Source organism: Simochromis diagramma, unplaced genomic scaffold (assembly GCF_900408965.1).
Source record: "Simochromis diagramma unplaced genomic scaffold, fSimDia1.1 OVJJ01000327.1, whole genome shotgun sequence".
NCBI lineage: Eukaryota > Metazoa > Chordata > Actinopteri > Cichliformes > Cichlidae > Simochromis > Simochromis diagramma.
The window spans coordinates 589,461-613,027 of record NW_024386768.1 but is presented as its reverse complement, the minus strand read 5'-3'; the positions used below and the strand labels follow the sequence as shown (position 1 = coordinate 613,027).

Below are 23,567 nucleotides of genomic sequence, written 5' to 3'. Positions count from 1 at the left end.
GCGAAGAAAACATGGAGAAGAACTAACCTGGGCGCCACTGGAGGACCGGCTCGGTGAGGTTCTGCAGGCGGGCGAGCAGCAGCAGCGATCCGGCGAGCAGCAGCAGGAGGAACCACAGGGAGCAGCAGAGGGAGCAGGGCGGCTTCACGGCCGCACACAGCAGCCTCCTCCGAACACCCAGCAGGCTCATCCTGGACCGACCACGGCGAGCACCTGAGGAGACAAACACTTCAGACGAGATCTGATAAAGACATGCAAACCTGATGCTCGCCGTGTGACTGCATGCCATCGGATGCCTCTGGGGCCGAGTTTCGGCATTTCACTCTGAGCGCCGACGGTTCCTCTCTGTTTCCTTTAAACACCGTCACCTGCTCCACCTCCTCCAACCACACTCCTGCTGCCTCAGTACCTTTATTGTCTCTCTGAGCACACGCACACCTGAGAGCAGCAGTGCCCCCCCTAGTGGTGGTAAGTGTCCAAATAGTGGCGCTGTGGGTGTGACCAGTCAGCCTCCTGGCAGCTCCACCTGCGGTATAAGTGTGAAAATTTTACACCGCCTCACGCTCAGGTTGTTATCAAGCACCCTCCATCACCTCACAAACATGAGTGTCGACACCGCCCGCCCAGCAGGGTGACGACCACACCCCACAGCCATTACACACACGATGGAAAGATCCACACGAAACCCCCGAACAGCTGCACGCTGGCTGGATGCTGATAGGCTGAAACCTCCACGGAAGCTGCAGGTGAAGGTCGGGGTGGCCGTTGGAGTCATGCTGCACCTCCTGAGGAGGAGGAGGAGGTGGTCACCACAGAGGAGAGTTTCACTGTGAGTGTTTCCAATAAAATGAATCGTTCTCATCAAACACGGACGTCTGTAGTAAGTCTTACATCATTGTTGACATTATTTTGTAGCTGTCCCCTCCCACAGAGGACAGAAGTCACCATGGCAATATACCTGTAGAGGTCCGCATCCCTCCATGGATACCCAACCATCACTGACCCACCACCGAGCCGCAGAGCCGGCGTTCTCCTCGGCTTCTCCAGACACTTTCAGCTCTGACACGTGTGCTCAGGCTGAGCCCGCCCTCATCTCTGCAGAGCCGGGCGGCAGCGGTGGACCTGCCGGTTCTGGTGTTCTACGGCAGTGAGCGTGGGCTCACTACAGGACATGTGGCCCTCAGGCAAACCTCATGAAGTCTATTTCTGATTGTTTGGTCAGAAACGTTCACACCAGGGACCTGCTACAGGTCTTCCTCTTTGCACGAAGGAGGGGGACCTGCTACAGGTCTTCCTCTTTGCACGAAGGAGCAGATACTGGTCCTGCTGATGGGTTAAGGCCTTCTACGGCCCAGTCCAGTAACCGTCCGTCTCCTGAAGTCTCCTCTGTGCTCCTCAGACGGTGCTGGGAGACACAGCAAACCTGACGATGGCACATACTGATGTGCCATCCTGGAGGAGTTGAACAACCTGTGCAGCCTCTGCAGGGTCCAGGTGTCACCTCGTGCTGCCAGCTGTGAAACTGACCACAGCCAAACGCAAAACCAGTGACACACTGTCAAAGGCCTCCGACAACTCGGTGCTCATTGGAGGTTAAATTCCTGGTTTTGTGAATGGAGTCTGGTGGAGCGTGACACTTTCACTTCCTGTCAGAATATCACAAACCTGCTCTCTCTGTGGGAACTGAGCATGTGCAATAACATGACATTCTACTTCCGTTCTACTTCCTGTGACTCTTTTCCCCACGAGGATCATTTCGGCGTCCGCCCACTCACGCTCTGACCGAGAGAATGATGGAGAACATGAGGGTGATTTACGAGTGGTGGGGGAGGAAAACGAGAGCTGCTCCTGGTCCTCCAGTGCTTCCTGAAAACTCACAATCAGCTGATCGATCAGCTGTGCTCACTCAGACGCTCCTCTAATAACGTCTTCATTAGACTTTGGTTCTCAGGTTGCTCGCTCTCGTTGGCCTTCAACACTGAGCTTTTAAAGCTCCTTCAGTTTGTTTTCTGTTTCCACAGCATTGATCAATGCACAGCGACCTGCAGGTTATCACCACCGCCCACCAAGTGATTCAGTTTATTTTGAAAAGTCTCAACAGGATCTTCAGCTTTATTGTGAAAGGTTTATGTGGAAAATAAACAAGCGGATGGCAGAGCCACGCAATGGTTTTACCGCCGTTGTTGCTAACGACGACGAGTAAAAACAGTTGCTTGTCCATCCGTAGCGTGGTTACATTAAATATAAGACAAAGAGAGAATTTCAAGAAATTCTACAGTGACATCAAAACCATGAAAATGTTGCCGTAAACAGTTTATTTTGCGACACCACGAAACAAACGATAGCGTAACATGAAACGATAGACGTTTTCATATCGTTATCTGATATATATCGTTATATCACACGGCCCTACTCCATCCTGACACACTCACGTCCTTCTACCCCCCCCCAAAAAAAGCCTGAAAGTCCAATGACTGTGATCCATGTGGCAGACGAGTAAAACTCCTGACTGTGCCGGAAACTCACTCTCGTACACGGAGTCATCTTTACCGACAGGTGGCTCCACGAACTCTGTGCTGGACCACACCTGCACCACTAGGTGGCAGCACTGCACCTGAACAAGAGAAGATACGACTTATAGGGACACGTGAAGCGCCTCCATCCTGGTTTCTATGACAATAACTGATCAAGCAGGTACACTTTGACATGACCACAGGAGGGCGCCGTCACAGGACAAAAGCCAATGCCATCACTGGCTGTTTACCTGCTCTCTCTGTGTGTGTGTGTGTGTGTGTGTGTGTGTGTGTGTGTGTGCGCGCGTTTGTTTTTACTGCACAGCCATCTCTGCTGCTGACTGCACACTTCCTGCTCCCATGAGGCTGAGCAGGAACATCTGTTTCCGTCTGCAGCATCACAGCAGGTGAGCCCATAACACACGCACGCACGCACGCACACATACACACACACACACAGTGCCGCAGTGTCTGTATCTTTTGTGTTTTGTGCTGAGAGACTCTGTGATGGTTTCAGATGTTTTCAGCTGGTCATGTGACACGCATAAATGGATCCAGCCAATCAGTCTGTTTATTTATTCCATCCATCCTCTGCTGCTGATCCAGCTCAGGGTCTATCCACAGAAGCTACCCAGCCTCCTCCTGCTCCTCCTCCAACTCCTCCTCCTGGCACTTAGGTGTTCCTAGACCAGCCGAGAGAGATCACCTCTGCAGTGTTTATGCCCCGGCCTCCGCCCTGTGGAAAGAGCTGACCTAGGAGGCATGGAGTGGACTTCCTTAGACTTAGAAATGATTACAATGAAAATAAGTCAATAAGGCCTCCCAAGGCTTCAAAACGGGTGTCGGTGCTGTGATGTCACCAATCTGTCATAATGTAAAAATTAAACCAGTGTTTCCAACCTTTTGGAGCCACAGCATATGTTTCACATTACAAAAATCAGATGGCAAAAACAAAAATGTTTCCCCCGCACTGCAGGCAGAGCAGAATTGGCTCGGTTTGTCCCCAGTTTGTCTTTTTTGCTTCCTTCTGACCACTGCTCATGCTGGGCCTTCACCTGGGTCGGAGTTTCCTCCAGGACCAGGTCAGACTGACTACTTTTCTGACTATTGTCATTTCTTCGTCGTCGTCTTCTGTCTTACTGGCAGTTGGCGACCCACTGAATTAGAGCAGGTAGTTGTACTGCCCTCTAGTGGAAGAGAATGTCATTGTTCTGCCCGTTACTCACGCTGATTACGGCGGTCCGTTTGGTACTGGGCTGCGAGAGTTGAGGCTCGGGTTTGAAATTTATGGCTTTTTTAATCGTTTTTATCGTTAACTCTGTTTCCCTGGGTCTTTTCCTTGTGTGTTATGAATAAATCTTCTGTTTTTGGTACCGGTTTTATTTTGTTGTATTTATCTGCGACACATTAAAAGCCGGTCCGTGAAAATATTGTCGGAAATAAACCTGTCCATGAAGTAAAAAATGCTGAGGACCGCTGCCTCAGAGTACTAATCAGGTGGAACCAGATAATCTTCCACGGCTCACCTGATCATTTCTCACGGCACACCTATGTCCCGTGGCCCAGTGGTTGGGAAACACTGTATTAAACTATATCATATCACAGAAGGGCTGCAACAATTGATTTCGAACAATTTAATTAGAAAAAATTTGACAATTTTTTTGCGTCAATGTTTCGTTTAAGGCACGGCTCTGTAGTGTGCTATCGTCACCATGGAAACGGTTACCACGGTAAATCTTAATACTGAACTGAGGCCTCAGTTACACAGGTGACTGCCTGGCAACCGTTGCTAGGGAAGCATGTACTCATCAAGTGGTCGGTTGGTGGAGCTGCACCAAAACCTCGTAACCAGAAACAGAGACCGTCAAAGTAAAAGTCTTGCCTTTGGAAATATGTTGGTTTAAGCAGTGCAGCACAGCTTTTACTTTGAAGGTGTCGGTTTCCAGCTTGGTTTTCACAGCTTCGCCGCAGCTCTGAGAGTAAATGGCGAGTGAATCACTCCCCTCTCCAACAGTCTGATTTATAACACAGGAAACGAAGAGCACCGCGTTGATATAATCATCGCTCTTAAAGCAGTGGCTGTGATCTGTTTGTGATAAGGACGGTTTTCAGCTGCAGGCGGATCGAGCACGACCTCGACGTCTGAGATCACCGCTGAGACGCTGTTTTCTGAAGTTTTACAGCAGAAACTTTTGTCCCTCTAATAATAATACATGTGTTATTAAGGTTTCTATTAGCGACGAGTGGCTGATGATTTATAGCATCACGCTGCAGCAGCTCATTCTGCTGAAAGGAGGATAAACAGCCTGCATTTAAATAAAACAGGGCGGCTGAGAACAAGACGCTGCATGCAGAAATAATCCAGCCAGGCTGGTTTGAGTGTTTGTTGGCAGGATTAAAGAAAAACCATCAGGCTGCGTCTAATGAAGCATGAAATACTGAGAACAAATAATCAGGTTTCTATTTTCCCCCAAACAGGTCGCAGTCCCAACTGAAGATTCATTTAGTCAGAAAACCAAGAACACGGCAGGAAACTCAGAGGAACGAGTCACAACGAAGAGTCGAGAGGACGACCCCTCCTCACGTCCTTGCCGAGTCAAACTCTGGACCTCCAGCTGACCGCTCGGCAAGGACGCTTCGATCCTGCCGCGCCCGGATTAACATGACGGCAGGAGATGGATACCCTGCAGTGTGATGGCAGAGCTCCACGCCGTACACCACAATCACACCTCCCTGAGCGACATCATCAACACTCTGAAACAGGAAACGCCCGCTGTCATCGAACCACCGCAGACGTTTTGAGCTGCGTCAATATTGTGACTGCAGCGGATTATTAACACGCTGAAGGAAACCTGGAACAAACGAGAGGAAACAATCAGGGTAAACTGCAACAGGAGAACTCACGCTAATTGCACTGAGGGAGAAACTACAGAGAAAATATGGAATAAAGTGTGACACAGTACAAGCACAGAGTCTGCTGGTCTGGGCTCGTGTTCCTCCACAGCTGCAGGACGAGTCCCACCAACAGCTGGAATCAAGTTACAGGAACATGTTTGCAGAAGCTCCTGATTTCCTCACTTTTCTTCAAACTTTTGTTCTCTTAATATCTGAAAGTAAAGAGTTTTAAGAACAAATACGTGTGCTGACTTTGTCGTTGCGGTGCTCTACCGGGAGAGTATCCTGAGTTCTTCACATGGTTCCTACAGGAATCATTCAGCAGCCTCGTACCTGCAGGACGTGTTCACACGCCGGTTTGGTTGAAGTCAAAGCTAATGAGACAGCAGCCTGAACACTTATGTACAGTTGGTACATAAAATGAGAGCTTGTGCAGGCGGCGGCTGCCCAGGAGGCCAAAGAAAGCAGATAAAGAAGTCATTTTTAACAGTAAGCAGCTCACCGAGAAATTTCACCTCTGTGTAGCTGCACCACAGACGCTGGGACAGCCTCCATCATCACAGTTACAGTCGGTCTTTCGCTCTGCTTTGTGTGCAGATACAAAGACAGAAAATGGGCTGCGTGAGCGAGGCTGCAGCGGCTCGCTCAAACCGTTTAGTGCTAATTGTTCAGAGTTCAGGATGAGGCCAAGGATGGCGCGCGGGCTGAGAAACGAGCCCGAGCTCGGGGACAAAGAGTCCCACGCTGCCCCTGAAATGAAGGTGACCCGAGCTGGAAAGCGAGCGGAGGCACGAGTGGCGTTTCTGCAGCTTGTTTGATACTGTGGACTTTCCACTGTGCTTCCCTGATCTCTGAGTTCAGCTCCTCACACTCAGCAGCAGTAACAGCACAGCGCTCGACACACAGCAGGAGTTTCTGTGCCGCTGCCGCGTACGTGGACGTTAACTGATCGTCCTCGCGGCCCAAATCAGTTTTCTACTTCCTGCCTTCTCGACTCCGTCCGCTGTTTTCGGCACAGCGGGTGTCACCACGAAACGAGATTAACTGACGGTGTTTAACGCAGACAGATCACCATGGTAACTGACGATGGTCTGACCTGTTTGTATGTTTATCACAGTGAACATTCAGTAAAACAAACACTTCATATACTCAGTGTCTCATCGGGCTGTGGGACCGAGCTGAGCAGGTGGGTCCAGTTTGAAGTCTCAGAAATAATTTACCATGTCAGCTGACATAACACTGCTTTCTTCTTCTGCAGCACTTATCTTAGTCTCACCATTTTACTCTGGGTCACCTGTTCCTCTGACACTGTGTCCGACTGAAGGAGGAGATGAAAAGGATTCAAACACCTCGTTTAATGGGAGCACACTGAGGTTAATTATGGAGTTCCACAGGGTTCAGTGCTAGGACCAATTCTGTTTACATTATACATGCTTCCCTTAGGCAGCATCATTAAAAGACATAGTATACATTTACACTGCTATGCTGATGACACCCAGCTCTATCTGTCCATGAAGCCAGATAACACACACCAATGAGTTAAACTGCAGGAATGTCTTAAAGACATAAAGACCTGGATGGCCGCTAACTTTCTGCTTCTTAATTCAGATCAAACTGAGGTTATTGTACTCGGCCCTGAAAATCTTAGAAATATGGTATCTAAGCAGATTCTTACTCTGGATGGCATTACCTTGGCCTCCAGTAACACTGTGAGGAACCTTGGAGTCATTTTTGACCAGGACATGTCCTTCAACGCGCATATTAAACAAATATGTAAGACTGCTTTCTTCCATTTGCGCAACATCTCTAAAATTAGAAATATCCTGTCTCAGAGTGACGCTGAAAAACTAGTTCATGCATTTATTACTTCCAGGCTGGACGACTGTAATTCATGAGAATATAACAAGGAGTTTTTATCCGAGTTCTCAGAGTTTCTTGCTGACTGTGCATCACGGTATGACCAGATCCTTTTACTTGGTGATTTTAATATTCACGTCTGCTGCCCGGGGAAGCCCCTGGCTAAGGACTTCCTGGACTTATTGAACTCTTAACTTTGTTCAGTCTGTTAAAGGTGCCACTCAAGAACGTGGTCACACACTGGACTTGGTTTTATCACATGGTTTATCTGTCCAAAACGTACTTGTCGAGGATGCGGTGTTCTCTGACCATATGCCTATTTTATGTGATATTGTTCTTTTTAATCCTGTTCTTAAGCGTGCTGTACCTGCTCGATGTTATCGTGCTTTTGGCTCAGATACTGCCGAGCGGTTTTCCATATTGTTTGACCAATTTATTTCTTATCCTCCTGAGTTGTCCATCTCAGATGGATTAGTTTCTTGTTTGGATTCTGCTTGTAAATCTGTCCTCGACGCTGTCGCTCCTTTTATATTCAGACAATGCAAGCCAAAGGCTAGTCCTTGGCTAACTGATTTTACCAGAGCCGCTAGAAAAGAATGTAGAAGATGTGAAAGACGGTGGAAAAAAGATAGGTTGTGCGTCTCTATGGAAGCTCTTAAGACTAGCTGGAAAGTCTATCAGAGAGCAGTAAAGGCTGCCAAGCACTCCTATTTTTCTCAACTTATTGCTGCCAGCTCGCATAACCCTCGTGTTCTATATAACACTATAAATTCTGTACTTAATCCGGAAGGCTATATTCTTTTGCACTCTTCTGCGGTTATGTGCAATAAGTTTCTTAATTATTTTGTGGAAAAGGTTGCTAGTTTAAGACCTCCGACTCTACCTATTGCTGACCCAGCCATGCATGGTTCTTGCTCAAGTCTGTTCTCTGCTTTTCTACCAATTGTTTTATCTGACTTAGAGAAACTTGTGCTGAATGCTAAACCGTGTGGCTCTCCAAATGACGTTGTTCCTCCCCGTTTTCTTAAAAAGGTATTTCCTATCATCGGACCACATATTCTGAACATTATTAATACTAGTCTTTTGTCTGGTCAAGTACCTAGGGAATTTAAGCATGCAGTCATACATCCTTTACTTAAGAAACCGGGCTTAGACAGTTCAGTCATATCAAATTTTAGACCCATCTCTAAGCTTCCCTTTCTTAGTAAGATTCTGGAAAGGATTGTTTATACTCAGTTGATGGACTACTTGAACGACTCTAAATTGTCAGAAATCTTTCAGTCCGGCTTTAAGCCATTCCACAGCACGGAGACCGCCCTCGTAAAAGTTATGAATGACATCCTGATAGCGACAGACCGTGGTAAATATGCAGTGCTGGTCTTGTTGGACATGACAGCTGCATTTGACACTGTGGATCACGATTTGCTGATCTCCCGCTTACAGCACTGTGTGGGAATTTCTGGTTCGGCACTTTTGTGGTTAAAGTCCTATCTCTTAAATAGGACATTTTGTGTTAAGTTGGGGTTGGCTTCATCCTCTGTGGCCCCTCTGCTTTGGGGTGTGCCACAGGGATCTATTCTTGGGCCGTTATTGTTTTCATTGTACCTTTTGCCTCTTGGCGCCAATTTCCAAAAGCATAAAGTGCCATTCCATCTATACGCAGATGACTGCCAGCTCTACTTACCTTTTAGTCATTCTGATAGTCTCTCAACTCGACCTCTGCTTGACTGCCTTACTGATGTCAAAGCATGGATGGCAAAAAACTTTTTAAATTTTAATGATCGGAAGACAGAAGCAATTTTATTTGGCCCAAATCGTTCTTCTCATACTCTGGATGTTGATCTTACAGCTTTGACTTCCCAACTAAAGAGTTCGATCACAAATCTCGGAGTTAAAATTGATTCTGCACTCACCTTTGATGACCATGTAAACGGGGTGGTAAAATCAGCATTTTATCACCTCAGACGTTTATCAAAGGTTAAGCCCTTTCTTTCCAAGCGTGACTTGGAAAGCGTTATTCATGCCTTTATTACCTCACGTTTAGATTATTGTAATTCTCTTTTAACAGGGGTTGGGCAGGGCACTTTGTCACGCTTGCAATTAGTGCAAAATGCTGCGGCACGATTTTTAACTGGCAGAAGAAAATTTGATCACATCACTCCGATTTTGGCCTCTTTACACTGGCTTCCAATTGAATTCAGGATCCGTTTTAAAGTCCTTTTATTGGCTTTTAAATCTCTAAATGGTCTGGCACCTGTTTATTTGTCTGACTTGTTGAAGCCCCACGTCCCCACTCGTTCCCTTCGGTCAGCTGAGCAGTTGCTGCTTTCGGTCCCAAAGTCACGGCTGAAACTTAGAGGAGACCGAGCGTTCTCTGTTGCCGCGCCGATGCTTTGGAATAACCTTCCATATTAGACAGGCTGCATCAGTGCCAGTTTTTAAGTCTTTATTAAAAACCTATTTTTATTCCCTGGCTTTTAACTCTGTGGGTAACTGATATTTTTATTGTTTTTTAACTTTATTGCTATGTCTGGTTTTATTACTATGTGTATATTAGTATTGTACAGCACTTTGGTCTACCAGGTGTGTTTTTAAAGTGCTATATAAATAAATAAATGATGATGATGATGATGATGATGATGATGATTATTATCAGGAAGTTCTAAAAACTCCCTGAAAAGCCTTCAGCTAATCCAAAATGCTGCAGCAAGAGTCCTGACAGGGACTAGAAAGAGAGAGCAGATTTCTCCTGTTTTGGCTTCCTGTTAAATCCAGAATTCAAAATCTAATTCATGTTTCCATCATTTACCCAGGAATAAAAATGTAATTTTCTTGGATCTCTCCTACTTTTACTCCCTGAAAAAGAAACATACGTCCCCATGGACATCTTTTACTTTAATAAAGGAATTTAGGATTTATTACAAGCATCACATTTAATGAGAAATGTCAAACTGCGCCTCTGACAGGAGCATTTGTGGCGATGCAGCTTTCTGATCTTTGAATCACCTCAGCTGAAATACTCTGTCAGTCCTTACGGACGACTGCACGGAAATATGAAATAAACATAATCAGGAATATAATCTGCAAATCCGATGAGTTGATAAGCCACCTCCTCTGGCACAATAAAGGGCTTGTGCGGTCCCCTCGACGAGAGCTAGGAAGATTAATCCCTGTCATTCCGTTATGGGACTCTAATCTTATGGGATAACATATACGGAAATCTCCACCTCCGTTCACGTTTATCCGCGAGCTGCAGCACGAGGTGGACAGCAGGGTGGAGGTCCTGCGTTAAGTGTGAGGTCACTCCGGCTTATCGTCACCTTTTCCATCTGTTCCCTACGTTCTCTCCGTGCCTCTCCTGAACTCGGACGAGCTGATCAGGTCACGTGATAAATGTCATGATTTATATGATGAGTAAAAGTTGTAGGTTATCAGAAGAGAGGCACCTCTCCATCATACTAACACACCAACCCACGCCCAGAGCTGTGGACTGGTGTGGGACCCGGGGGATGGGGCGCCTGCTGGAGCCAGTTTTTGTGTTTGCTTTCAATCTGGAGTCAGACCTGATCTAGACCTGGTCTTAGTCAGACTCAGTCTCGGGACAGTCAGTCAGACCCGGTCTCAGTCAGACCCAGTCTCAGTCGGACACGGTCTCAGTCGGACCCGGTCTCAGTCGGACACAGTCTCAGTCGGACCCGGTCTCAGTCGGACCCGGTCTCAGTCAGACCCGGTCTCAGTCGGACCCGGTCTCAGTCGGACCCGGTCTCAGTCGGACACAGTCTCAGTCGGACCCAGTCTCAGTCGGACCCGGTCTCAGTCAGACCCGGTCCTCAGTCGGACCCGGTCTCAGTCAGACTGGGTCTCAGTCGGATCCAGTCTCAGTCAGACCCAGTCTCAGTCGGACACGGTCTCAGTCGGACCCGGTCTCAGTCGGACTGGGTCTCAGTCAGACCCAGTCTCAGACCTGGTCTTGGTTTTGTCTGTTGTCCTGGAGTCAGACCCGATCCTGGACTTTGGGGCTAGTTTAGTTCTCTGCTTTAAATCTTGTTTTGGACTTTGGACATTGACCCAGATACTGAACTGGTTTTGGACGTGGTTTGGGCCGTGTACTTGGAGATGGGACTGCTTACGTTTGGGCCTCTCTCGAACCTGGAGTTGGTCATTTGGACTTTAAACCAGTGGGTCTGTTGGTGATGGATAAATACTTTCCCCGAGTTTCTAACTTGATTAAACAGCTACCAGCACAGGGACTTTTTGGAGGGGTTTTTTTCCTGCTGCGAGTGGAGCAGACAGAAGAAGCTGGAGGTGGAGCTCCTATAAATGTGTGATCGTGGCTTTAAGCTGTCCCAGGTTAATTCTCTGGGGTGTTTCTGAGTCTAAATAAATCCATACAAGCCCGGCTCATTCCCACAGCAGTGGGTCACAGCAGTCTGGCTCCAGCGAGCCAAATGAATAATGAAACACGCTGAAAGGCAGAACTAAACAAGCTGCTGAGCAGCAGCGTCGCTTTGTTCTCATCATTAATGTCACTAATCCTCTGAGCCCGCCGGCTGCACAGCTACTCTTAATCACTGGCGATCCAGAGACCGCCGCCCCCGATATCTGGAGGCGGTTTCTCACCCGCCAGTTAGAGCGAATGATTAACTAGAATGACCTCTGATGACCGGCTCAAACTTTCCACACAAAGGACTCATTCAGACCCACAGAGCCCTGTCTGACACACGGGCAGGTGGAGAGGACAGGTGGAGAGGACAGGTGGAGCAGACAGGTGGTCAAAAGTGCTTCAGATACACAAACAAGCAAAACACACTGAGGAGAAAACCTTACCCAGCTCCTCACCTCCACCTTTAACATAAAATCAACACTTAAAAACAGGGTGAGAACAAACCTCCACCTTCGTCCTTATATTTCATTGTGTTAGCAATAGGCTAAGATGTTAGCTCTGAGCTAATAATCAGAGCAGTGAAATGAAGCAGTGCTTAAACACCTGCACAGGTGTGCGGACACCAGCCTGTGAGAAACGAACACTGCTGCTGATGTTTACAGCATTTCAGCACTCAGGCAGGAAAGCAGAACGAAAATGGAAGAAAGATAAGCTCCACGTTTATTACCAAGTGTTTAGAGATTGTTTAAATAACTATCAGCGCACCATCAAGGTAGAAAGAGCAAATTATTTCTCCAAGATCATTACTAAGACGTCTGGTAATCCTAAAGTTCTATTCAACACAATCAACTCTGTCCTGCACCACTGCAGCCATATCTGAGACGGCCTCACACGAAAGTTCTTTACTGAAAACATTGATGATATCAGAGCACATATCCCGCTCCCATCCCAAGACCCCTCTGAACCACCTGCATGTACATTCCTTTTCTCCGAATTTAAACCAGTTTCATTATCCCATCTCACTGATATAATAATGCACATGAAACCAACTACGTGCCCCTTGGATGTGTTACCTACACCATTTCTCAGAGATGTGCTGAAGACAGTCGGCCCTAGCATCCTCGTTATTGTAAATAGCAGCATCTCAAATGGAACTGTTCCTCATTCGTTTAAACAAGCTGTTGTTCAGCCGCTTCTAAAAAAAAGGTTCAGACCCGTCAGTTCTTGGTATTTTCAGACCAATCTCTAAGCTGCCATTGTTGTCTAAGGTTCTTGAGAAAGTCGTCCTCCACCAACTTTCCTCATTCTTAGACACACTAATATTCTGGACAAATATCAGTCTGGTTTCAGAGCCTTCCACAGCAGAGTCTCTATTGAAGGTGTTCAATGATGTGCTTCTAGGTGCTGATTCTGGAAAAAGTACAGTTGTCATCCTTTTAGACCTGAGCGCAGCCTTTGACACTGTCGACCACACAATCCTATTAAACCGTCTAAAGACGTGTCAGCATTCGAGGCTCTGCTCTAACATGGTTTGCCTCTTACCTGGAGAGCAGATCCTACTCTGTGATGCTGGGTAACAAATACTCCTCCCAGCTACGCTCACCTGTGGAATACCTCAGGGCTCTATTCTGGGCCCGGTCTTGTTCTCCTTATACATGCTCACATTAGGCTCCATTTTTCAGAAACACCAGATCTCCTGTCACTCTTATGCAGACGATACACATTTCTACCGCTCTCTAAAACCAGATGCTGACAGTACGCTGCAGAAAGTCTCAGAGTGTCTCAGCGACATACATTGCTGGATGTCTCTGAACTTTCTCAAACTAAATCATGACAAAACCGACATTATAATCTTCGGTAAGCAGGACTCTGTTAGTCTCATAAGAAACGATTTGGGCCCATTATCAGCTCGTGTACATCCCCATGTAAAAAATCTTGGTTTCATGCTTTCATATCGTCACGTCTTGACTACTGTAACTCTCTCTATTTAGGCATCTGTCACTCAAGCCTGTCCCGCCTGCAACTTGTTCAAAATGCAGCCGCAAGGCTCCTGACGGGTACTAGAAACAGAGACTATTACTGCGATACTCGCATCTCTACTTTGATTGCCAGTTAAATATAGAATTGATTTTAAGGTTTTATTTGTTTTTAAAGCTCTCCATGGTTTGGCTCCAGGTTACATTTCAGATCTTCTTAGCTTGCACCGACCCACTCGATCTCTGCGCTCCTCCAGTCAGATGCTGTTATCAGTTCCATGCTCCCAGTTCAAATCTAGAGGGGACAGGGCTTTCTCCATTGCCACCGAGACTCTGGAACAGCCTTCCCCCTTTCAGTAAATCCTCTTCATCCTTGGAAGTCTTTAAATCGAATCTGAAGCCCTTCCTATTTCCCAGGGCTTTTATTCTATTTCAGCGATTCTGGTCTTTTATCTCATTGGATGATGTTTGCATGTGTAGACACGTATGCATGTATTTTATGTTCACGTGTGCTTGTGTGTGAATGTGTACATTTTTGTATATGTATGTGTATATTTGCATGTACACATTTTTTTACAAACATATATGGATGTCTTACAATGTTTCTATAATGTTTTCATCTCATCTATTTTAATTCTTTTTATTATATCATCCCTCTGTTCAGCACTTTGGCCGACACTTGATGTCTTTTAAATGTGCTATATAAATAAAGATGACTTGACTCCGATGGGCGGAGAAACCCCATCACATGACAGATGAGCTGCAGGTGAACCGAGCTGATGAAGAGCTGGAGAGGTCGGGCACGAACGCTACAGTTTTATTTTAAAGAAAGACGCGGAGACCTGCTGCAGAGAGCTTCATCCAATCAGACGCTCGGACCGGAAACAGCTGGACGGTGTGAACATGGGACGATGGACAGATGTTTCCATACTTTCTAAAATAGATTAATCAGTTTAACATTGATAAACGTGAGACTCTCACACCACCCTCAGCTGTGGGTGGTGTAGGTGTTGGTCTGAAAGCTCTCCGGTGAAGCTCGGTGCTGCCTGTGGTTAGGAGATGACTGTTCAGGACCCTGTGCCCCTGCAGAGACCGATGGAGGCGCTCTGCAGGGGCGGAGGTGTCCCTCTCCGATGTGTTATTCATGCCGGCAGCCTGGAAGAAGAGCCTCAGCATCCTGCAGCGCGGCTCTCCTCGTTAGCAGGAGGGATCGAGTTTCCTCGGCGAGGCCGTCGGCTCAGATTAAAGGTGCTTATGGTAATTGAATCCTCACACGGTGAAAGTGCAGCTGAAACGAGACTGTTTCTGTCGGAGGAACGCACAAACACGTCCTGCTCCACTTCAAAGGAAACTGCAGCACAGCAGCGCTCAGACCCGCCTCCAGATTAACCGCCACGAACCTGGTACCACACTGTCAGTTTATCCAACACACACACACACACACACACACACACACACACACACACACACACACACACACACACACACACACACCACACACACACACACACACTACTGTATGCTAATATGCACTTGAATCAGCAGCAGCACCGATCAGTCCCTCACAGGAAGAAGGACGAGAAAACAAAGCGAACCACCTTGATGAGACAGAGACGTCTGTGACGTCCACAGACTCAGGATCAGAAACTCTTAGAAATGGAGCCACGCTTGCAAACATAATAGAATAGAATAGAAAAGCCCTTTATTGTCATTGTACAACACAACTGTGGAGCGAGACGCAGTAACACACGATCGATACAGGACGTTCGAGTCCAGAAGTTCCAGCAGAGGGTTACACAACAGTCACACCTGGAAGAGCAGTGGGCGGAGCCTGCGACACGACAGTTACTGAGACTGCAATGATCCGGTGATCTTTAAAGACGGGGACCATGTCTGCGACCAATCAGCTGCCATCATTAAAGCGACCCCGACACGTCTCTGTGACTGGATGTGGTCATGACATCCAGTCTGTGATGAATCCACAGGTTCAGAGACTCAGTGACGCTCAGTTCCTGCAGGGGGCGATCTCCCGCTGACTGGCTCTGACACAAGCTGCCCGAGAGACGCTGTGCACACCTGTTACCTGTTCAGAGACAGGTCACCTCCCACCAGGTGACCTTGTGATCCAGGTGTTGCACGCTCAGATGTTTCCCTCATCGCTCGGCGTCCCGTTTTCTCCAGTGTTATGGATCCATTAACGACAGACTCGGTCTCAGGTGAGCTCAGGTGTAAAACCTGCACACAACTCGACCTCGCCCGTGTTATTGTTCTTACTCCCAGCCCACGTCTACGTGATGTAGGACTGGGCGATATATCGAGTTTTTAAAAATATTGATATATTTTTATACGAGATAAGAGATGTGACAATATCCTTTGCATCGATATAGTGTGTGTTACGTTATAATTATACTTGTGGAGCCGCAAGTTTGCCTCTTTCGTCCACTTTTGTCTCTACGCTGCGTTACTCCGCCTCCCCTCTCCTTCACTGAACACAACTCCGCCTCCCCCATCGCTTCACCTGCAGGCAGCGACAGGACGGACACGGCAGCTATCAAAGAGGAGCTGCTCGGTAAAAAGAAAACATTTGGAGATTACTATTTTACTGCTGGTAGCGGTAATCTCGTTAGAATGACGTTAATGCCAAAACTGCATTAATGCAGCAAATCTCCGTTAGCGAGTTACTGCGCATCGCCCCGTGTGTGGGACTGGACGGCGTCAACGTGTTAACGAGCTAACCACGCTAACGCCCAGAGGTGCTGCACGGCCTAAAATCCTTTCATTTTCTCAAAAGTTGACAGCGCGCCTTATGTATGAGTTCTGGTTGTGCTCACTGACCGCGAACCGCTTCTCTGTGGAACACGGCGCTCAGCAATCTGTCTAAAAATGTTTGAGTACGACTTTGCTACGGAGCCGCACCGCTTGATGGATTGTTGGAGCGTTACAGCTGCCGTAGTCAGGAGCCTCGCGGAGTGATACGTACTGTGCTTCAGCGTAATATCACCGTACTGTGTGCGTATAAGGACCATAAATGGCTCCTGTTCAGAGACGCGGTTACGAAGAGGATTTCAAACTCCAGGCTGTCGGTCACGCAGTAGAAGTTAAGAACAGAGCAGCTGCTTGTTATTCTGCTCAGCGTCTGTTAGTTCACATTTTGACTGCACAGTTGTGAGCTCTTTGTTATGCACAAAACAACATTGTTTTCTTTTATTTATGGAGCATTATTATTTAATAAATGCTGATAATTTATTTCTGAGTAATTTTTTCTTGTACATCTGCGCTGTAGGTTAATAAAAGTGCCTGTGTGACATCTGGGACACAGCTGTGACTAAGAACTCTCTGTTTGTTCTTACTTTATTGCTTAAAAATAAATATCGAGATATATATCGTATATCGCCATCCAGCTGTCACCAAAATCCAGCAGATGAAAGCTCAGGGTGGGATGCACCGGGCTGGAGAAACAAACACAGCCAGCAGCAGCACTCCCTGAACCGAGCGGTCAGATGGCGAGCGTTAACAGGTAACATCTATAAAATGATCGATCGGGGAAAACCTCAGTTTGATCTGTGACTCGTCCTAAATCCACACAGATCAGACTCGAGGTCGTGTTTTATGAACGATAAATCTGAGGTGCTCGGTTTATTTCAGCCTCGCCGTCGCTCCGGTTTATTTTGGTTCAGTTTGTTTACGGCCGAGGTCAGGTGACTCCGAGGGTCGTCGTAGGTGCAGCAGAGCTCCGTGTGCAGGTGGAGCAGCCGGGTGGCTATTTATAGACACGAGGAGAGAAATTATTCAGCGCGATCGCAGCTTTTCATTCAACTGCTGCTGACAAAGGAGAAGAAGCAGCCGTCCTCCTCCTCCTCCGTCAGCGTGACAGGTGGATCTGAGACCTGTGCAGGCTCCGCCCACAGCTGATATTGCAGCCTGAAGATCAGGCGCCGCTCTTTCTGTTTGATCAGCTGCTGAGGATCCACACGGCAAACATCTCCATCTTTGTTTTCAGCAACTCTGCACGCGCTCAGTCTGCCACTGACATCACAGAAACAGACGCCGCGACATCAACCGACACCCCAGCACCGCCCCCCTGCGACTGACGTCAGACCCTCAGACGAGTACACGAGAGATCTGTTTCCCCATCAGCATCTGATCAACTTTAATCATTTTGTTGTCATGATTAAACAAATATCAACAGAGCAAACAAAAACACAAAGAAATAAACTGGAAACAATTAGAGGAGCAAAAAATGTAACATCTGGATGACATAAAATAAATGAACAGAAACAAAAGAGTCTGTGTTCTTTTGATTTCTTTATCTGAAATGTTTTTCACGCTTCAGTAAAAGTAAAAGTTTGGATTTCTGGTCCTTCTTTAGGTGAAACCTAGTCAGGAAGCAGCAAACAGAGCGCCACAATAACAGTTCCAGGTGTCAAATAATGTGAGAAACGTCCACCAATCAGGGCCGCTCGAGCACAAACTACAAGCTGATCATCAAACACGGCTATCCAATTAGCTGCCCCGTTTAAAACCAGCAAAAGGAGGGGGGCTTTTTCCTTACCTGTGCCCCGGGCCCCGTTTCTCTGTATCCGCCCCTGTCCGTAACCTTTCACGGGCTCAAAAAAACGCGGTTTAAATCTGTGTTAACGGGGGGGCGGGGTCAGTGTTAATGACGTAAGCACTCCAAACACACCTGCTTTACTTTCAGCTGCTCCGCGAACCCCGCAGCTCGCCGTCGGGCTGTCCGGTCTACGTCACAGTATCACCGGAGTACCGACTGAAAGTGCGCCCGCTGCCCCCGGTCCTCGCTCCGCCGGCGCTCACCTGTGTGCGGCTCAGCATGGACGCAGTCCGCGGAGTTCTGTTCCGTCGTTAAGTCTGCGGGCGTCCCTCCTCCTTCGGTACTCCGTAAACGCTCTAACGGGCGCAGAGCTGCCGGTGAGCCCCGGTGAGCTGCGGTGTCCGCGGGCTGAGTTCGTTAGCGGCCCCGGAGCTGAAGGACTGGACTGAGAGTTTACTGTGGACGGGAGAGCAGGGCGGCGGAGCCCGACCGGCAAGCTCCGGGAGACACGGAGGAAGTTTAGTCAGACCACCACAATAAAAGCCCGCATTCGCCAAATCCTCAAAATAAAAGCCCGTGATGGTCAGGGCTGCAGAGGTGAATCTGATGTAGTTTGTAACGCAGACACGCACCAGCGTGACGTCACAGATTTAACTGTTATGATTTATTTTATTATCATAACAGTTAAAACTGCTGCTCGGCAGATCTGTGTTTGTGCTTCTGCTTAGTTTTTATTGTTTCTTCTAATCCTAACCGTGAGTTAGGAGAAAAATTCATTTCGTTTTAATGAGTTCAGCTGTTACAGCTGGAGGTCCATTTAAACCGCGTGAAAACAATGTCATTGATGCTCAGCACATTAATGTGAGCCCAGTGTTATTATACTGCACGGTGTTCCAGTGTTTGTAACAGAGCACAAATACAGTCAATAAAACAACAGGTTTACAGTTATTCATGAGGAAACGTGAAAAAGCTGCTCCCTCCTTTAGCTCGCTCGGTATTTTTCCCTGTAGTGTGACTGTGTGCAGGTGTCTGTGACAAAAATAACACTTTAGAAAAATCGATGAAGATCTGAGCAGGTTTATGATGCTTTTATTTACCAGCAGAACAGGAAGCAGAGACTCTTATTATTGTTAAATTGACTGTAGAGCAGCCGTGTGTGTGTGTGTGTGTGCGCACCTCCTCCTCTCCCCTGCTCCTCCTGTCCTTGCTGTTTACCAGCTCTCTTCCTCCTCCTCTCTGGGGACCTCCGCCTCAGCGCTGCCTGCTGACTCGGTGTGTGAATGCGTATATTCCAAGAAACCGGAAAGACGAAGGAACAAGCTGCACAACTTCACACAGGCACCACAGGACCGAGTCCACCTTTACCTGTGATCTGTCTCAGGTGCAGAGGTCATGTGACCTGTTTACGAGACACGAGAGCAGCAGCAGGACCTCCATGTCACAGAGGCAGGTAAAAAGCTCCTTGGTGACAGAGGCTGACCCCGGGAGCCCCACCCTGAGAGGAGAACGTGTTTAGTTTTGCCTGCTGTGAGTCGCTTTCTATCCTTTCAGTGATATTTAAGGTTATTCAGTTTAACCACGATGCCTCCTCAGCACCTCCCAGCTGACGTGCAGCTTCCTCCTGGGTGGAGGTGCCAGGGCAGACCCAGCTCAGCTGTGCTTATTTTTAGGCTGCCTCGACCTCTGACCTCTGACCTCCCAGGTGTGAGGTGTTTACAGCCAGCTCTGAGCTGTGACCTCTGAGGCCTTTACAGTCAGAGGCTGTATCCCAATCCAGGGTCTGCAGCCTTAAAGTACGCATTTCAAGGCCGATTACGTCATAGCGATGCGCCGAAGGCTGTCCCAATTCAAAGGCTGCTCGAAATGCGTCCTTCATTTCCCTGAATTTTAAGGCTGTGGCAGTGTAGACTTCATGGTCCCATATATCCCACAATTCATAGCGCGGCAGTCGGTGTAATTAGCGGATAGCGGAGCGGCCGAAGAGTAAACTTTAAGTAAGTACTGAATATTATGTCACTTATTTATGTGCAAATGTTTAATAATGAAGAACATTAAACATTCCTGTTGGCCACATGTCGGCAAAGTTATGTGACATTAGTGACGTTTGTACTAACTTGGTTTTAAAACCTTTACTTTAAAATATTCAATAGCTGAGTTCAATAGCTGAGCTTAATCTTACAGAGAATGATCAAAGCTCATGTAGAAACAAACAAATGAACAAAAGATTTTCTCCTTCATCTCTGTCAAACACAGCTGTATGACACGTTTCCAGCTGTTAGTATCATGGTTGCTAGGCAACCTGGGCAGCGCAACGGAGGCTAGACCGTCCCATTTCACAAGCCTCGCACTTCCGGCCTTAGCGGTCTTTGAGTACGCGGCCCTTGAGGATCGTTGAGGCTGCGTACTTTAAGGCTGCAGACCCTGAGTTGGGATACAGCCAGAGTTTGAGTTTACAGAGACACAAGCGACTTCCCTCACGCTCACTCTGCTGTCCTATCGTGCATGTCCAGCCTGTCCTGTAGCGCCCCCTGCTGGTGTTTTATTAAATCCAGGATGTAGAGTGGAGGTGACAGACGTCCTGCTCCTTTGTGGAGGCACTCATTGATCTTTGTGAGCGGCTGTGAGCTGCAGGAGGAAGCAGAGAGCATCTGTGCTTCATCCTGATGATAATGACGCTCCGCTGACAGCATCGTATTACTCGCTGTGTCTCCACGACAGCGAGGAGCTCCGTGAAACACCGCCTGTGTCCAGCTCACAGCTCCTGCTCATCATGGGTCATCCATCCAAGTCTCAGAGCAGGAACATCAGCAGCAGAAACTGAAACACACTCAGCACTTTATCATTGAACTCAGCGATGAGTTTCATACAGTTAATGGCCTGTCACGCTCACCCCAGTCGTGAAGTCTTTGAAAAACTCATCAGGAATGTGATTATGGAAGAGACTGGACATCAGCTGAGTCCAATGCAGTTTGCACAGAGCCCCATCAGAGGAGTGGAGGACACGTGTTTGACTGTACCGAATCTGAGGCTCAAACATGGGGAGAGTAAAGGGACTATTCCTCCTCTGCTTCTAATACAACACAGCCCCAGATTTTAATCAACAGACTTTTAGTCTGAAATCAGGAAAACCTGGTGGGCTGGATTTGACACTTTTTAACTGACACATCACAACGAGTGGGAATAAATGGGGCTCTGAATACTAACGCATCGTGTCATCACAGTCCATCACAGACTCTGAAGGTACGAGACACGGCTGCCCATTGAGTCCTCTGATTTTTGCTCTGAACATCTTCCACCTAAAGTCACTGAGTGGGTGCAGACTGCACTGATGCTGGGGGGTAAGCTCATCATCTCCCAGTGGAAGGCCCCTGCCACCCCACCTGTTACTCTGTGGTATCATCAGCTAAGGAGGCTCGCCGCACTAAAACGTCTGTCATACAGGCTTCTGAAGGAAGTGGAGTGCTTCCACCTGAAGCGGGATCCTTCAGAATAAAAGGATCAAATTAAAACTCAGAGTGGGACAGACACTGGGATCCTAACGGCCCTGAGTAGCACTGCAACGTCCACCCCCAGGCTTCTTCATCCAGCTTGCTTGCTCTCCTGGCAGCAGCAGAAGCAGCGACATATGTCACCATATGTTTAAATAACCTCCAAAAACAAATGTTATTTTCAACCATATAGTGCCTAAAGTTGCACTGGTATAGTATAGTGACCATTCAAGCTGTTGTTCATGGCTAATGTAATGTATGAAGTCTTCTCTGTTTGGACTTCTAACTTTACCTAATGATGAAAGGTGTAATACTAGCATAAGTATCAAACAGAAATAGAAAAGAAGACTTGAACAAACAATTTAAGATTAAAACTCATCTCTTTAACAATTTGTTGTTTCTGGATTTTGATGATATAGGTGTGAAATGTGGCAGTCATTATTAACATGAATAATGTTCACAGGTGTGAAATGTAAAACAAACTGCAGCCAGTCTAACTGCGCATTTGATTTCCAAATCAATCCAAAGTTGTTGGACAGTGTAAAGAGTCCATAACTGTTTATTGTAGCACTCAAAACAAACACCAAACAGACACACGTTTTATTGTTAACCATGACTCACCAATCAGGGAGGGACGACTGACTGATTGAAGCCTTTATTTGTCACTTGCAGTGAAACTGGACCTTTCTGACCGTACACACAAACACAAACATCACGATGAGGAGACACGTCTGAACAGGTAGCATAAAGAACACAATGAAATGTATAACACAGAAAGGCAGTCGAGCCATGTGTGTGTTTGTGTCTGTTGTGGTGTCTGTGTGTGTCTGTGTGTGTGTGTGTGTGTGTCTGTGGTGTTGTGTGTGTTTGTGTCTGTGTGTGTCTGTGTGTGTGTCTGTGTGTGTTTGTGTCTGTGTGTGTGTGTGTGTGTGTGTGTGTGTGTGTGTGTGTGTGTGTGTCTGTGTGTGTTTGTGTCTGTGTGTGTGTCTGTGTGTGTCTGTGTGTGTGTCTGTGTGTGTTTGTGTCTGTGTGTGTTGTGTGTCTGTGTGTCTGTGTCTGTGTGTGTGTCTGTGTGTGTGTCTGTGTGTGAGATTGTGTGTCTGTGTGTCTGTGTGTGTGTGTGTGTGTGTGTGTGTGTCTGTGTGTGTCTGTGTGTGTGTCTGTGTGTCTGTGTGTGTGTGTGTGTGTGTCTGTGTGTCTGTGTCTGTGTGTGTTTGTGTCTGTGTGTGTCTGTGTGTGTGTCTGTGTGTGTTTGTGTCTGTGTGTGTGTCTGTGTGTGTCTGTGTGTGTGTCTGTGTGTGTTTGTGTCTGTGTGTGTGTCTGTGTGTGTCTGTGTGTGTGTCTGTGTGTGTTTGTGTCTGTGTGTCTGTGTGTGTGTCTGTGTGTGTGTGTGTCTGTGTGTCTGTGTGTGTGTGTGTGTGTGTGTGTGTCTGTGTGTGTGTCTGTGTGTGTTTGTGTCTGTGTGTGTTTGTTTTTCGTTTTAGGAGGACAATTTTCAAGACAAATCAAAGAGCTATGAGGACCCTCTGTTACAGGAGGACATTTTGCTGTCCTCATAAAATTGACCTTTTAAAATGGTTTCTGGGCAGGTTTTAATACCTAAAAAGTGTTTTTCTCAAAAGTCTTTGTAAACCAAAAACTTGACATATGTTGTATATTTGTGTGTCCGCCACTGCCCCCTGTCGGTTGGAGTTGTCCCTGCATGCCGCACACACAAGCGCGGGAAATTATACACGAGCGCGGGACATTATACACATGGCGCGAAATTGGAAGCTGCGCATGCGCATTTTAACATTACCCATTTAGACCATTGATATTTACATCAATGATTTAGACTGACTGATTGATGCGCTTCTTATTAAGCGCCTCAATTTTGGCAGAGTTTTGACACGCTTTGGAGAA

General features: G+C 47.2%; 1 protein-coding gene across 2 annotated transcripts in view; it reads right to left on the bottom strand.

Annotated features, from left to right (window-relative positions):
* Positions 1-18,706, bottom strand: part of LOC120737069 (carbohydrate sulfotransferase 8-like) — a 42,246-nt gene extending 23,540 nt beyond the window's left edge. Inside the window, exons 1-2 of one of the 2 annotated variants that reach the window (XM_040037523.1) lie at positions 18,310-18,706; positions 28-213 (exon numbers count right to left, since the gene is read on the bottom strand). In XM_040037523.1, coding sequence (XP_039893457.1) covers positions 28-190 — 163 coding nt within the window. In that variant the 5' untranslated portion in view covers positions 191-213; positions 18,310-18,706. The remainder of the gene's footprint in view (positions 1-27; positions 214-18,309) is intronic. The other variant, XM_040037533.1, reaches the window with a different exon arrangement.
* Between the last annotated feature and the right edge of the window lie 4,861 nt (positions 18,707-23,567).